Source organism: Chlorocebus sabaeus, chromosome 10 (assembly GCF_047675955.1).
Source record: "Chlorocebus sabaeus isolate Y175 chromosome 10, mChlSab1.0.hap1, whole genome shotgun sequence".
NCBI classification, from domain to species: Eukaryota; Metazoa; Chordata; class Mammalia; order Primates; family Cercopithecidae; genus Chlorocebus; species Chlorocebus sabaeus.
The window spans coordinates 12,578,917-12,593,602 of NC_132913.1; the positions used below are offsets into that span (position 1 = coordinate 12,578,917).

The window sequence follows — 14,686 nt, forward strand, 5'->3', positions numbered from 1 at the left end:
GTAAAAAGAGAAAGGTCATGATTACAAGCTGAAACGGAGTCCTTCCTTATTTCTAAACAAATATTATTTCAAAATAGCTAAGACATGTAGAGCTAAAATTGGATTATTCTTCTGCAATCTTTGAAAGTGAAAATGTTAGAAATACTAAGTGATGGAGACTGGACAGGGTCTGTTTCTAGCAGGTAAAAAAAGTGACCCTGAGAGAAGGTTCTGCATGCCTTGCTTGATAAAATGTGGAGGTTATCTTCCCACCAGAATGGAAGGAATTTCCTCTTTGTCTTATTTAATATGAGCTGGCTCCTCTCTCTCAAGAGGTGCAAACAAGAGGAAGCATTTCACCTGAATAGGGTAGAGTGTGGTCAGTGGCTGTGGGGGAGGTAGAAAGGCTTGGTGACCAAGCCAGGATTTACCCATTTATGGAGGAGTGGATGGTGTGGCTGGGGTGGGGACAGGGTGAAGGTAACTGATTTCTCTCAAATCATACACTCTACATTCTTCCATAAAACCAAATCTGGAAAAGCACAACTCTGGAATCAGACTTTGGGATTCACTTCTGAATTCAGTTCATGCTCCCTGTGATACTGTGAGCAAAGGGTTTACTCTCTCTGAGTCTTTGCTTCCTTGGTTGTAAAGGAGAATGGTAAGTTCAGTGTGATCATGGGGGTCAAGACCTAGACACAGTGCCTGGCCTAGAGGCACTGATAATAATGAACAGAACACTTATCTTTTTAAAATAATTAATGCGCAGTAATGAAACCTAGCTGTCACCTAGGTCAAGTCAACACACAGTAATTTTTCTGTTTTCATTTAAAGTGGCTAGATATTCTCTTGAGAGATTAATGATTTTATTTACAAAATGGGAAATGCGTCAGTTTGGAAACCTGGCTTGATATATCAAAACTGGCCAAGCACTGCAGTGGCTTTAGTTTGGGGAATACCGACATCCTGACATTGACAAGTATACACTGTCCTCCATGATGGGGAGATCGGGCTCCCACTCTCCGCCTGCCCCTCCTTCTCCCACTTCAGAAGTTGTCAAATGTAATCTTTCCAGAAGTTTATTAGCCTATGACTCCAGGATGATCTACAGACCCAGCTAGATTAGTCAGATTATGGTCCTATTGGAATTCCCCTCTGAGATGTGCATGTGGACTGTCAGCTACTTAATCAAGGCAAACATTTGGACTTGGGTGGGCAACCTGCACTGTTTTAGATAAACAGTAATTATCACAAGCCCCAACTTGAAATGCAATTCCTCATGTTTACTTGGTCAGCCAGGGGTAACCCCTAGAATTTGCTGGCTGGTACTCACTACTAGGCCTAATTATTGGAGAACTCCGTAAGAGTGCTCAACAGATATACAAGGTCTCAATGATGATGAAATTAAAACGATCCCCAAGCTATGGGCCAAAAGTCTTTTGCTAAAATGGGTGTGGGGTCCTGGGTACATAACTAAGAACTGTGGTAGAGCCTGAGAGCTTCATGTTTCCTCCCAGGAATGGAACAAGCTGCTACCTTTTGCTCCGATCCTTTCTGAACTGGGATGAAGGGAGGAGGTGTCACTCATCAGCACGCCCTGATGGTGGGGCTGGGGAGGAAGACCTCATGATAGATTGTACTAATAAGACCCCAAGCTTTGTCTTGCATGGGCCTAGATTTGAACCTGGCTGTATCTCTTAATGGCTGTTTGACTGTAAAGTTGCGCTACGGAGAGTGCTTGTCCCACTGGTGTCAAGAAGATGCTCATTAGCAGGACTGCTTTTGTTCTGCAAATCCTCCCAAGATGCAAAGGGCGGGGCAGGATTCCCTACCCTCAGACTGTGGGAGACCCAGGCTTGGGGCTCGAAGAGTGAGCACCGTGCTCCTGTGGGCAAAATCATGTTTTACCTCCAATACTCTTGGTTGGTCAAGAAACACTAGTCTGGCAGTCGGGGCGGGGACAGAGGGTGGCTACCATTTACAACCGAGAGATTAAAGCAATCATCTCCATGAAACCACACAGAAGGTTCAGGGGCAAGAGAGCATCAGGTCTATAGTCAGACGGACTCTGAGACTGGGGACCAGTGAAGATGGAATTATAAGATCAGAATGGACAGTGAACACGCCAGGAACGTCTGACGACCATACCCAGATGGAACCTTTCCCATGGTGAGACCTTGCTGGTGGCCTTCAGGTGGCATTCACATGGGATCAGGTAGCAGGGATCCTCCCATACCGACACATCATCCATAAAAAACACAACTGCTGTGGGGCTGGACAGATTACAAGGACAGAAAGGGTGTAAAAGCTGCCCTTGCCATGGCTCCCGACAGCTTTCAAAAAAACCCAAAAGTTCAGGCCCAGGGTCCAAGGTTTGCCAGGAGGTGGTGATAAATGAATCAATCAATCGATTAGAACCGTGGAGGACCAGGTCCCAGTGTGGGTCTCTAGCACAGTGTCGGGGGTGAGGGCAACCAGGTTGTCCGACACAAGCATGACCTTCTTCTCGGGCAGAGGACAGGAGTGGAGGCAGACTGTCTACAGATGTCCTTGGCAGACATGCAGCTTTACATCATAACCCTGCCTTCCGCATAGCCCCTCCCGCCTGCTCCTGGCTTTCCAATGTGTGCAACAGTTCTCCATAAAAATACCCAATCAGAGTGTGCCCACACCATCAGGCAACAGTCTCTCTGTTCACTGCAATACCCTGCTTGTCTGAGGGAAGAAAGGCAGGAATTGGTCTTATGCATTGTGATAGTAGTCTGGACTTTCTAGACCAAGTGAGCACACTGCGACTGGACCAAACTGGCTTATAAAGTAGACTATATTGGTACAATGGTTTATGACCTAGACTAAATAGATATGATGGTATATAACCTAGATTGGGTTGGCATTATGGTATAAACTCGTCTTTGTGAGTTTGGCTAGTGTGGGTCAGTGCTCCCAGGCTGCTCCCTTAGGAAAATGTGGAAGAAGAGTTTCCTGGATCCTCCAGCCTGAATCCAGACTCCTGGACCCCCTCCTGGGGGTCCCAATGAAGGGTCAGCAGGAGAGAGCAGAAACATACAGCTGGGAGGCAGACCAGGGAGATGTATGGGCAAGGTGCTTTGCTCTCCTCCCTGATGCAGGAGGTTTGGTCGTGGCATTCAAGGCCTTTCATGAGCCATGAGAAGAGAAAGAACAGCCCTAGGCCCTTGGGCTTAAGTGGTCCTGGCAGGGGCACCTGCCGTCCATAACCAGGAACCTCAGAGGCCAAGGTTCAGAAGACCCTCTACCTCCTCCGTGGGCCTAACAGGAGGCAGTTTTTCTCCCTATCCATCCTGCCACCCAGCAAGCCCACCTACTCACCCACCGCACCCTCTGTTACCTGTGTCCCCTTTGCTTCCTTTCAGGCCCGCTGCTCCTGGACTCCCGGGGCTCCCTGGAAGTCCTGGACAACAGACACCACAGAGGGCATAAGGGCTGGACTAGGCAGGTTTTCACACATCACTCTCTGTGCTCGCCACGGAACCCAGGATCTCACCTGTTAGCCCACGGGAGCCAGCACTGCCAGGCTCGCCCTTGGCACCTGGCTGTCCCACTGCACCAGGAGGGCCTGGAGCACCCTGCAGTCCAGGTTGTCCTGAAAGGAAAGTAGTGACTGCCAGGCTGTGGTGGTTGGCAGAGGGCCCGGCTGCCCCAACCCCCAGTGCTTCTGTTCTCAGCAGTGAGACATGTACCTCTTAACACCTTAAAGTCCTCTTGGCAGATTGAACACCTCTCTTTAGAAGCCATGAGCTAGCCCTCTTAGTAGTAGGAAAATTATTCTCAGCAACTTACTAATCTTTTCCATCTGCAGGGTTTGGGACTTACGGACTTACTAGGAGCTCTGGGTGTGACTGTCTAACTTCATGCCATGGGTGGCAAAATGGGGTGAAGTCTAGAAAGAAACATCAGTGAGGCCTGCCTCCCACTGGCTACTCTGTTCCTATTAGTCAGGGCCAGGTTTTAAAGAAACCCCAGGTGCTCTGGGTGAACACTACAATGAAGCAAAAGATGGTGGAGTCAGGTCCCCAACTTCACTCTGCCAGGGACAGTGGTGGCTGGGATGATGCCAAGATTCCTGTAGTTCTTACCTGGATCTCCTTTAGTTCCAGGAAAACCAGCCAAACCTAAGATGAAAAAGAACTTTTAGGAATTTTTTTTTTGCCTTTGGCTCAGCCAACCAGAAAAAAAAAAGGAAATACCTAGAGGTCAAAGGATGTGACCACGCGCTCTCTTACCTGGTGAGCCTGGCCTCCCTGAGTCACCTTTACTTCCCTGGGCTCCAGGAGGCCCCATGACCCCTGTATCTCCTTTCATGCCCTTGTCCCCTTTGCTTCCTGAAAAACCAAAAAGTCTCAGTCAGGTATGGGAGGAACGCCAATCAGGCCACCACATCCTCCTCTGACACTTCCCATTCTACTGAAATCCCAAATCCTAAACTCCTTGGGCTCCTACTTGGTGCCCTCGAGTGGAAGACATGACCGCTGCCCTCAAGGAGTGCACTGCTTTGCCCCAGAGACAAGAAAGAAACTCATGAAAATTTGGTGAGGTGACCTGGTACGGTTGACAGTCAACAGAAAACCCTGGTTCCCTTGGGAGGGACAATAGCCCAGGCTCAACCAGCACTGTCTGGTTCATTTTAGTGTCTGCATTTTGGTAATTATTTGAATTCACTTCAAAAATTGAAACCTGAGTATTCCAAAAAGCAGATCCCAAATGCTGAGAATAGCAACTTTGAGGCATCAATAGACAGAAAAACCATTGCAACAGCTCATATTCCTGCCAGCATTTCAGACATGGGCTTTCCTGGTACCTAAGATTTCAAATTTTCCACTTATCATCAGAATTCAGAACTCATCCTAGCCTGTCCCCTTCTGAGTCCTCTGTCGCTCCCTCCTCTCTTGCTGGTGCCTGGTGCATATCAATTGACGGAGGCTTCTCACTGGGGTAGGGCTCTGCGACTTCTTTGGTTTAGGGGTGGACTGCCTGGACCTTGCCAGCCACTCAATGCAGGATACTACTGGTAGGCTGCCAAAGTCCCACCATCAGCTGGGTGTCCATGCTCAACTCCACTCCCCTGGGGTTGGGGAGAGTGGGGCAAAGGTCTAAAGAGGAACATCTCACTTCAACACAACCTTTTAGGCTTTCAAAAAGGCTTATTGGGAGGCAATTTTGTTAAAAGGCATTTATTGCTCCATTCTATGATTTTGATAATTCTGAAGCTGGGGAGGACTCAGGCATGACACCAGCCTTCTCTCCAGTGACTTAGAAAAGGGGGCAGAGAGCTCTGAAGAGGTGAGGAAGAAGGGAGAGCCCTGGGTCTTGGCATTGAGTGCTGTGAATTCATGAGTTGTGAGGCTCATGAATCAGACTCCTTGAGATGGCTGAATACTTGAAGGGTGGCTGCTCCTTGAGGAAGACAAAGCAATCCTAAGGAACTTGGTTGTGGCTGAGACGTCCTATAACAGCTGGAGGGGCAAAAAGCAGAGAAGGCTGTTCTTGGCCATTCAGAGTGTCCACTTTGGAGAAGGGGCCAACGGCACCTGTTAGAAAGCACTGAGAACTGTTTCCCTGGAGGAATCTGTTGGTGCCTTTTTTGCTGTGGGCCAGGACCATCAAGTTACAGCATCGCTGAGCCACATGAGGTGTCTTCAGAATGGTCTGGGCCTGCATCTGCATTGCTATAACTTCCACTCCCCAGCAAAGGGGATGGCTTTGGGAAGAGGGCAGTATCACATCAGTCAGAGGACTACACTCTGGCTCTAGCCAAGGAAGCACAGCTGCCTCTGACTTCAGACCTTTCCAACTGTAGCTAAGTAGTATGGTGAGGAAAATAGGCTTGTCCCCTGGGACTTCAAATTGGTGGCTTATCTGTCTACTAGCAGGAAGAGAATAGGTAAAATCTCAGCACTATTGGGGTCAGGTCTCCCTTAGTTTGCACAGGTCAGCTACTGGCAGTGGATTGAGCAAGCCATGGGTAAGAGAGATCTCATGATCTTGGGAAATGAAATTTGGCAAGAGGAGGAGTGGGCCGGAGTCCTGATTTTTGAAGAACTCAAACTGCTGCCTTTCTCTTCACCAACCACAGCGTTTCCAGGCCTGAGTCTTGGTGTGGATTCTATGCTTGCCTTTGTGACAGTGTGGTTGGGAAGCAGCATAACTCAGACTCAGTGGGCAAAGACCTAGCTGTGGCCCCTTCTCTGGGGCTGGCGGGACCACTGTGAGAAAGTCTGGGTTTCCCTTTCCCATCTATAGAGAGAACTATGTTGTTCCAGCTTTGGAAGGATCCTCAGAGGTCAACTGCCCAACCATCTTCCTGTGCCAGTATCCTCCATCAGCCCAGCCTAGGAGAATTCTGCAGCCCCTCCTCCCGTCCCAGCAGTCAGCTTCCCGCTAAGACCAGTGCCCACCCAGTTCATCAGGGGTCAACCCCAGGTTCTGAATCATTCTTCCTCCCTTGCCTTAGCACAGTTAGTCCTCCTGAAACCTTAGTCCATTGGTCCCTTGGTCCTTATTCTTCTGCTGGGCACCACCCTGGGCAAGACCATTTTCTTTCCCACAAATGCCCTTTGAATATTTGAGGGTGGCTGACACATCCCTGCTAAGGGCTGTCATCTTGAGGGCCAGCCTTCCCAGTTCTTTGTAAGGAATTCCCATGTGCCAGGTACAGTGGTACACATCTCATATGTCTTATATTCCTGCAGTAATTCATCCTCATTAAAGGTTTGTATTTTTATTAGTCCCCTTTTCTAGGTGAGTAAATTGAAGCTAAGAGAGGTTAAGTCATTTGCCCAAGGTCACACAGTTAGTGAGCCGTGTCGGAACCCAGGTCTGTCTGATCTTGAAACTGAAGTCCTTCCCTTTCTCCCTTATGGGATAACTACTACTACTGCTACTAATACTACCACTGCTGCTACTACTACTACCGCTACTACTACTACTATTACTATTACTATTACTATTACTAGCTGTCACGTATTTGATGCCTATTACTAGTTATCACATATTTAATGCCTATCATGTGGCAGACAGTTTGAAAGCATGGTCTCTAACCCTTATTACTGTCTTGTAAAATACGTCTAATTTAATTATTATTTTAATTTAATTACCATTCTTTTCTAAAATGAGAACATTAAAGCTCAGAAGGGTGAAGTATTACCTTAGTCACACAGGTGACCAGGTGGGAGGAGGGATGGGAACCAAGCCCACCCGGCCGCACAATCTTCACTCTCTGCCATTCACTGCAGAGCCTCCCCAATGGCTGCAGGAGGCTGAGAGGTGGAGAGCGTGGCATGCTCAGTCAAGTCCAGAGCCCCTAAGCCAGTGTTCCTCCGAGTTTGGTGCCCAGACCTTCAAGGTCAGAACTGTCCAGAGCGTTTGAAACAGACCCTCAAGCCCCTCCTGCATTTTAAGCAAGCACCCAAACAGCTCTTATCATATTGGCCCGTGGCTTGAGGAACACTGTTCTAGAGATAGCACCCTCAGTCAATGGGGGATTCCGGCTGCCTGGGGTCTCCCTCCTGGAATCAACCCTCTTGCCCTTGCCGCCAGTCAGTCTGCCCTGCTTCCCAAGGCCCAGTGCAGGCCCACCCTCGTCATCCCCTCGGCTTCCTCTCTGAGCGCGTAGTACTGCCTGTGCCCCGACTTGCCATAGTCATGCCTGGAATGACATTGTTCTCCCTCTCACATTGCATCTCTTTGCTCACCTGGGAAGAAGACACCATGTGTGGTGCTCCAGAGGTTCCCATAGACAGAGCACTGCCCTGCCCTCAGCACTGAATAGACCCAATGGGACAGAAGTCAGGCCCCAGTTCCCTCAGGCTTCCTGGCAAGCACCGACACCCCCAATACAGCCCTCACCTGGGAGGCCCAGGTCTCCTTTATCTCCCTTAGTTCCAGTTTCCCCTTTTGGGCCAATGAGACCCCCATCGCCTTTGCTGCCCTTCTCTCCTTGGGGTCCTGGGGTGCCTGCAAAGAGAACGGCTGGTGAGGTGGTCTCCTATTATCCTTTTGGGGACAGGCTACTAGAAGCAAAGGGGCAGGAAGCGTTTGGGAGAGAAGGGAATGGGACCCCTAGATTTCTTCTGGGGGATGTGCTAGCTCATTTCTTGGGTGGTCTTGAAGAGGTGTGGCAGGACTCAAGAGAAGAGGACTGTAGGGCAGGCAGTAACCTTCTGGGGTTGGGGTGGGGCTGTGGAGAGAGGTCGAGGGGAACTGCCTCAGTGCCTCAGGCAATGCATCATTTGTCCCTAGCAGAGCAAGCACAAGTTACCAGTGGCTCCTTGCTTCCCTGGAGCACCCTGGGGTCCTTGGAGGCCTGTGAGGAAGGGAAAAAGAGCTCAGTTGCTGTGGTCTGAGAATGTCTAAAATGTCTTTAATCAGCTGACATTCTAGATCCGCTTAGCTGGGCAAGGTGCCCAAAAGGAGATCTCTCTCTCTCTCTCTCTCTCGCTCTCTCTCTCTCTCACACACACACACTCACACACACGATTGTACAAACACAAACAGCAGAGTCCCTGGCAGTTCCAGGCAGTGTTTGCTCTTGCTACGGTTTGAAAGTGTCCCTCAAAAGTTCGTGTATTGGAAGCCTGGTCCTCAATGCAACAGGTCCTAGTGGGAAGGTGTTTGGGTCATAGAGGCAGATCCCTTATGAAGAGATTAATCCCATCTGGCAAGATGGAGTGAGTTCTTGCTCTTGTGGGACTAGATTAGTTACCAAGAGAGCTAGTTCCATTTCTCCACCACGTTTTGACTCGACACAAGGCCCCCACCAGAAGCTGCCAGAGGGAGCTGCCCAATCTTGAACTTCCCAGCCTGCAGAATCATGAGCTTCTATTCTGTGTGAATTACCCAGTCTCAGGCATTCTGTAATAGTGACACAAAACAGGCTAAGACAGCTCTCTTCCCAAAGGTCCTGAACAGCACCTAGGAATATGTCCTGCATGGCAGTGCAGGAAAGACTTTAGAGTCAGGCAAGTGTGTTTGAATGGTAGCTCTGTCACTCCCCAAACTGGATGACCCTGGAAAAGTCACTTATGTATTCTGCACCTCAATTTTCTCATCTGTAAAGTGGGGCTGGTAATGACTACCTGGTCCTCAGCAGATGCATAATTAGTGCTCTAAGACAAAAATGAAATTGAGAATGGTGATTCCCGCCCATGTGGCCCAGGTATCCAAGGCTAGCATGTGGAGTACAGACTGGAGGTGCTGGGTGTTCCTGGGTTGCTGGGTGCTGTTGGGGAGAGAAACGGTAAGAGTATGAGGGGAAATTGAGGGATTCAGGAGGCAAAGTGGAAAAGGATGGGAATGAGAGGAGTGAGAGGAGGCGGGTGTATATAGAGAGGCTCTAAGTGAGTTGCTGAATTACAAAAGTTTTCCTGAGGACACCAGTGGGGCCCAAGCAGAAGGTGTAGATGGGCTCTGGACTCCACACTCTCTATGGAAGCACAACAGCCTGCTTTGTGGATCTGTTTCAGTATGTGGGTTCCAGAGGATTTGGGCTGAAGAAGGGGTTGCCTGGTTTTAGTGCTAGTGATTGCACAGTCCTGCTCTGATCCCTCTGTCAGGGCTGTGTGATGTGCCTGCCTGTCAGAGTCCTAAAGACAAGGGGAGGCTCCAGCTCTATTCCTTCTTGAAGAAAATGACTGAGCTCCTCAGGCTTCTGGCTTTTCCTTCAAGCCAGCCTCAGTGGTTCCACTCTGGTGAGTTTCAGGCACCTAGCCTGAATCCCTCTCTCTCAGAGGAAAGAGGATGGAGGGAGACCCACTCCCCTCTCAGTGAGCTTGCTCTGCTCAAGCCCCCACAGGCTGAGTGTGAGTGTGTATGCATGGGGGGTGTGAATGTCTGCGAATGTGTGTGAGCATATGCATATGTGCCCAAGTGTGATTGTACTTGTGCAAGTGTAAGAATGCAAATATGCACATAGATGTGTGCTCAGACACGGGTGTGCATGAGTATATGCGTGTGTATGAGTGCATATATGTGCATGAGTATATGCGTGTATGTGAGTGCATATATGTGCATGAGTATATGGGTGTATGTGAGTGCATGTGTGTGCATGAGTGTGATTATGTTTGTGCGTGAGTGTGAGAATGCGAGTATGTGCACAGATGTGCCCTCAGACATGAGTGTGAGTGTGTGTGGTGTGAATGTATGTGCACACCTCTGACTGCACCATAAACTTCCTTCTTATGGGCTGCCTATCCTCCCCCCTTAAACCCTCCTCAGAAAACCGCCTGCTGGACACAGATCAATAGGCTCTTTGGGGACCCTTCTATTAAATTCCTTCCCAAAATCAATTTCTGGAGGATTCTCCCTTCTAAAAAGTTTCCTTTCTTGTAACTGGTGGTGTTTTCTTTCTGCCTCAGCAGCCTGGCAGCTTAGAGCCCTGCTTTGTTTACTCCCAACTCCCTTGTAAATCCTCTCATCTGCCCTTTGTCTAGTAAAGGTCTTAATGTCTTTGCATCTTCACATCCCAGCAGCCTCGACCCCTTGGGGAATTTGCAAGATGGAGGTTCTAAATGAAGGGTGGATGGGAGCACAGTGGAATGGAAAACCGATGTTTGGGTTTGTCCCCGGGGAGGGACAGCTCTGGGTCCCCCATTCTCTGACTGGGCCCTGTGAACCCATTTATATTAATAAGATGGCTGGGCAGAATTAGGCAACAGTCTAAAAAAATGGAAACGAATACTTTCCCAGGAACAATCACGAGCTTTGGGTCATTGTCTCTAATCCCCCCCGCCCCCGGCAGCCCTCTGCAGCCCTCTCATCCTCAATCACAGAAAAAGAAACTGAGGCTCAGTTTCTTTGGGAACATCAGGAAACATTCCCAAGGGCACAAAGCTAGTCCAAGGTGGAGGTGCATGCGCCTGACAACAGAGTTCCTGTTGGACCAAGGAGGCCAACTTTCCGAAATGGCACTGGCAGACTTACATTCTCACACAGAGGAGCGGGTAGGAGTCACACCCACCAGCCCCACCCAGGATGAAGGCCATCTAGCCATACCCGCCCCTGAGGGCCCTACTCTGGCCACCAGAAAGGGTGCTTCCCAGCCTCTCAGCCCCTCTGGGGTCTCCCACCTGACCTCCGTTCACCTACAGACCCCTCAGAGGTCCAGACACTGGAGGAGGGCTGAGTCTGCAACCTGCGGCAGTCACTCTGAGAAGCTTGCTGTGTATTTCTGGGCACACAACTGGCACCTACTCACCTGCCTCTCCCTTGACTCCCGGTGGGCCTTGGGGTCCTGGTGGGCCTGGAAGGGAAAGGGAATTCAGAGTGAAGCCAAAGAAGGAGGAGGAAATTGATTAACGGTCAACAGAAAAAGACCTGTACCTGTTGCTCCATCTTGTCCCGCAGCCCCCTTGGCTCCCTTCTCAGCAGGTGGCCCTGGTGGGCCAGGGGCACCAGGCATGCCCATGGCCCCCTTATGACCTTGAAGACCTGAGGAAGAGGAGCAGAGACACTAATGAGTCAGCCAACAGGATGGGGCAACAATGCCATGCAATCACTCACATGGTGATTCATTCAACAAATGTTCACTGAGCATGGAGATGAGCCAACTGTGTGGAAAGAAGGAAAGAAGACAGAGTTCCTCCTGCAAGAAACCCATGGCCTAGAAAGCAAAAGAGAGACACTGAGTCAAACTGTCCTGGGGGCAGGTATTAGCACTGCCCCTTTAGCTGGGTGACCTTCTGCAAGTTACATTATCGTTTTGAGTCTCAGCTCCCTCATCAGTGAGACGGAATTAGTGTACTAGTTACACATGGATGTCCTGAGGTTACCATATGGGGACAATCATGGAAAACATACAAGGCAAGCTCTGGATAAGTGGAACCTATAATTTCTAGAACTCACATGATTCTCTACCATTTCCAAGGACCACCTTGCAGATGGAGTTTCACTAGAATCTCACAACAACCAGAGGGGGCATACAGGGCTCCTCATCCCCATCGCCAAGGTGGGCAGTGATGTTCTGAGATGCCCAGGTCTTGCCTGAGATCTCACCTCTAGAGTGTGACCACAGATTCCAGGTCTCCCCAGGGCAAAGCCTGCACAATTGCCAAGCCACTGTGGCGGTGAAGCATGTGATGTGCTTTCTATTTCAAAGTAGAATCCCATCCAATGTGTGGGATCCATATGTCCTATCATTTTATATATACAAGGCTGGAAGGATGGAGTTCCAACTGGTGACTAGAACCTCTCACTTCAGCAAGGGATCCCTTTTGGATGTGTCTCTAGAGAGAGAATCATTTCAGGGTTTGACATCTGCTTCCACTGATGGTGGCATGACCTGGATAGGGGTCTTCACTTGGCCTAGCCCTGGTTTCTTGCTCTGTACATGAGAATAGCACATCCACCCTACAGGGTCTTCGGGAGGACAACAGAGGCCATGACACATGGAAGAAACCCAGTGAAAGGGGCTCTTACTGTTGGCCAAAGGGAAGGGACAAGAACCTCAGAGACCCCACGATGCCAGAGATAAGACCCCTCCCCTGCAGAGCTGTCCCTCCTCCTGGGTGATCAAAGCTAGAGGTTTCTGCCTCTGGCACTTCTGAGGGAAAGTGCCCCACTACTCCCAGGCTAGAAGGCGATTTTCAGGGTAAGCTCCTAGGATCCTGTGCCCATTAGTGTCAGAATCTCTACCATCCCTTCTCAGGAAGAGCAGTGCAAGCTGTTCTGGCTCCACTGTGGTGGCCTGGTCCCCTGGGGGCAGGGATAGGGATAGGGCTCAGGCTCAGGACTCTAATTCAGCTTCTCCAAACCTGTCTGCATCATCTTGAGTGAGTCGATGTGCCTCTGAACCCCAACAGTTGCTTGGGGTTAGTGTGAGCAGTCAACAAACCCTAAAGCAAAGTGCTTGTGCTTATCTAAGGGCGCCCTCAGGGCCTACCTCATCCTTGCCCCTCCGTAGCCTCATCTCCCTGCACCATCCTGTTGCTCTTGTGCTTCAGACACAGGAACCTTCTTTCTCTGTGGTCTTTGACTCACTAAGCTCCGTCCTGACCCAAGGGCCTTGCACATATGGCTCTCTCTGCCTTGCCTGCAGGCAGTTCAGTCTAGCTCTCTGCCTTCTTACCCAGGGAGCTGCCCCATCCTTTCAGAGCAGTGGCCAGGGCTGTGACTGCATCAGGCTCCAAATTGGTTGCCTCCTAAACAGGAAGGCTCACGAGGGCGGGGCCTCGTCTGTCTTCTTCCTGTCTGGATCCCCAATGCCTATGGTGACTTCTCATCCTCATGAAACTTTCAATAGATATTTGTTAGGAGGAAGGAAAGAAGTCCAGGATTGATAGGGGAGAGAAACAGAGAGACAGGTGGGTTTTGCAATCCTCTTCCCTGAAGCTTGGCTGAGGAGCAGTTCCCCTGACTGTGTTCCAGGCAACCTGCATGGGAAGGCAGTTCCACAGGCAGCTGCCTCCAGCAAGACCGTGACTTCTGGGTTCCACCCCCAGCCCTCCTCCCCTGCCCACCTATTTGTCACTGGGACCTTTTCAGCCAAGGAACCTCCTGGGAGCCCTGACCAGGCAAGGCAAGCCATGGGGAAGGGGAGAGAACACAGCCTCCCTGGGTGGGAAAGGGCGATGGGCGGGGAATCTGGAGAGGCACGTGGTGCCTGAGGAGGAGCCGAGAACTCTATAGCCCCAGCTGCTGGAAGAAGTTTCCTGTCTCTGGTTTCTGGGCACAAAAAGAAAGAGTGGGAAGAGAGCTACAGATAGAAGTCAGAGACAGAGAGAGACTGAGAAAGACATGGAGAGTGAGAGTTGGAGATTTTCTCTATGTACATACATCTATATTCAGAGAGAGAGAGAGAGAGAGAGGGAGACATGGAGAGAGAGACAGTTGGAGATTTTCTGTATGTGCATACATGTATATTCAGAGAGACAGACAGAGTTGGAGATTTTTCTCTGTGTACATACACATCTATATTCAGAGAGAGAGAGAGGGAGACATGAAAAGAGAGAGAGTTGGAGTTTTTCTCTATGTACGCACATCTATATTCACACAGAGAAAGAGAGAGCCAGAGGGAGCCCATGTTCTGTGCTCTGGGATGAGGTGGGCAGCACTGTGCCTAGGGTGGGTGACAGGCAGATTTTGAAGGTTATACTGAACCCATTGGGTTGAGAAGAAGTTTAAGCATTGATTCTGTCAACAAAAGCAATTGAAATTGTTGAAACTGCCCCTCCTTGAAGGAGAGGAGCCAGCATTCATCAGGCTGGAGGCTCTCCTAGCGTTAGCATTTAGTCTTCTCAAGAATAACAGAATAACAACCATAATAACAATAGCAAATAATAGTCATAATAATGACGAAGACAAGAACATCATTGAGTACTTGCTCTCTGCTGGACACTCGACTAAGAGGTTTACATTTATTGTTTTATCCTGACACTAATCCTAGGAGGTCCTACCATTATCTCCATCTTATAGGGGAGGACATAGAGCTCAGAAACGTTAGGTGATTTGCTCAAGGCCACCCAGTTTACAGGGACAGATCCAGGATTTTCTGTAGGTCCACCAGTCTCCCAAGTCCCTGCTTCCATCATTTTGCAAGGCTACCTCAAAACCCTCCCTGGTCAATAGTGTGATCTGGGCCATCCTTGAAATATTATGGGACCAAAGGATTCTGTTCCGAAAATGGCATGTATATTTATCCTCAGGGGGAAATTTCAACCACTCAGCTGATGAAATG

The 14,686-nt window shown here is 49.6% G+C and overlaps 1 protein-coding gene across 1 annotated transcript in view; it reads right to left on the reverse strand.

Moving 5' to 3' along the window:
• Positions 1-14,686, reverse strand: part of MARCO (macrophage receptor with collagenous structure) — a 61,047-nt gene that overhangs the window by 9,183 nt on the left and 37,178 nt on the right. The window contains exons 5-12 of the mRNA XM_007964737.3: positions 11,335-11,442; positions 11,210-11,254; positions 8,276-8,320; positions 7,864-7,971; positions 4,242-4,340; positions 4,095-4,130; positions 3,503-3,601; positions 3,347-3,409 (exon numbers count right to left, since the gene is read on the reverse strand). Coding sequence (XP_007962928.3) covers positions 3,347-3,409; positions 3,503-3,601; positions 4,095-4,130; positions 4,242-4,340; positions 7,864-7,971; positions 8,276-8,320; positions 11,210-11,254; positions 11,335-11,442 — 603 coding nt within the window. The remainder of the gene's footprint in view (positions 1-3,346; positions 3,410-3,502; positions 3,602-4,094; positions 4,131-4,241; positions 4,341-7,863; positions 7,972-8,275; positions 8,321-11,209; positions 11,255-11,334; positions 11,443-14,686) is intronic.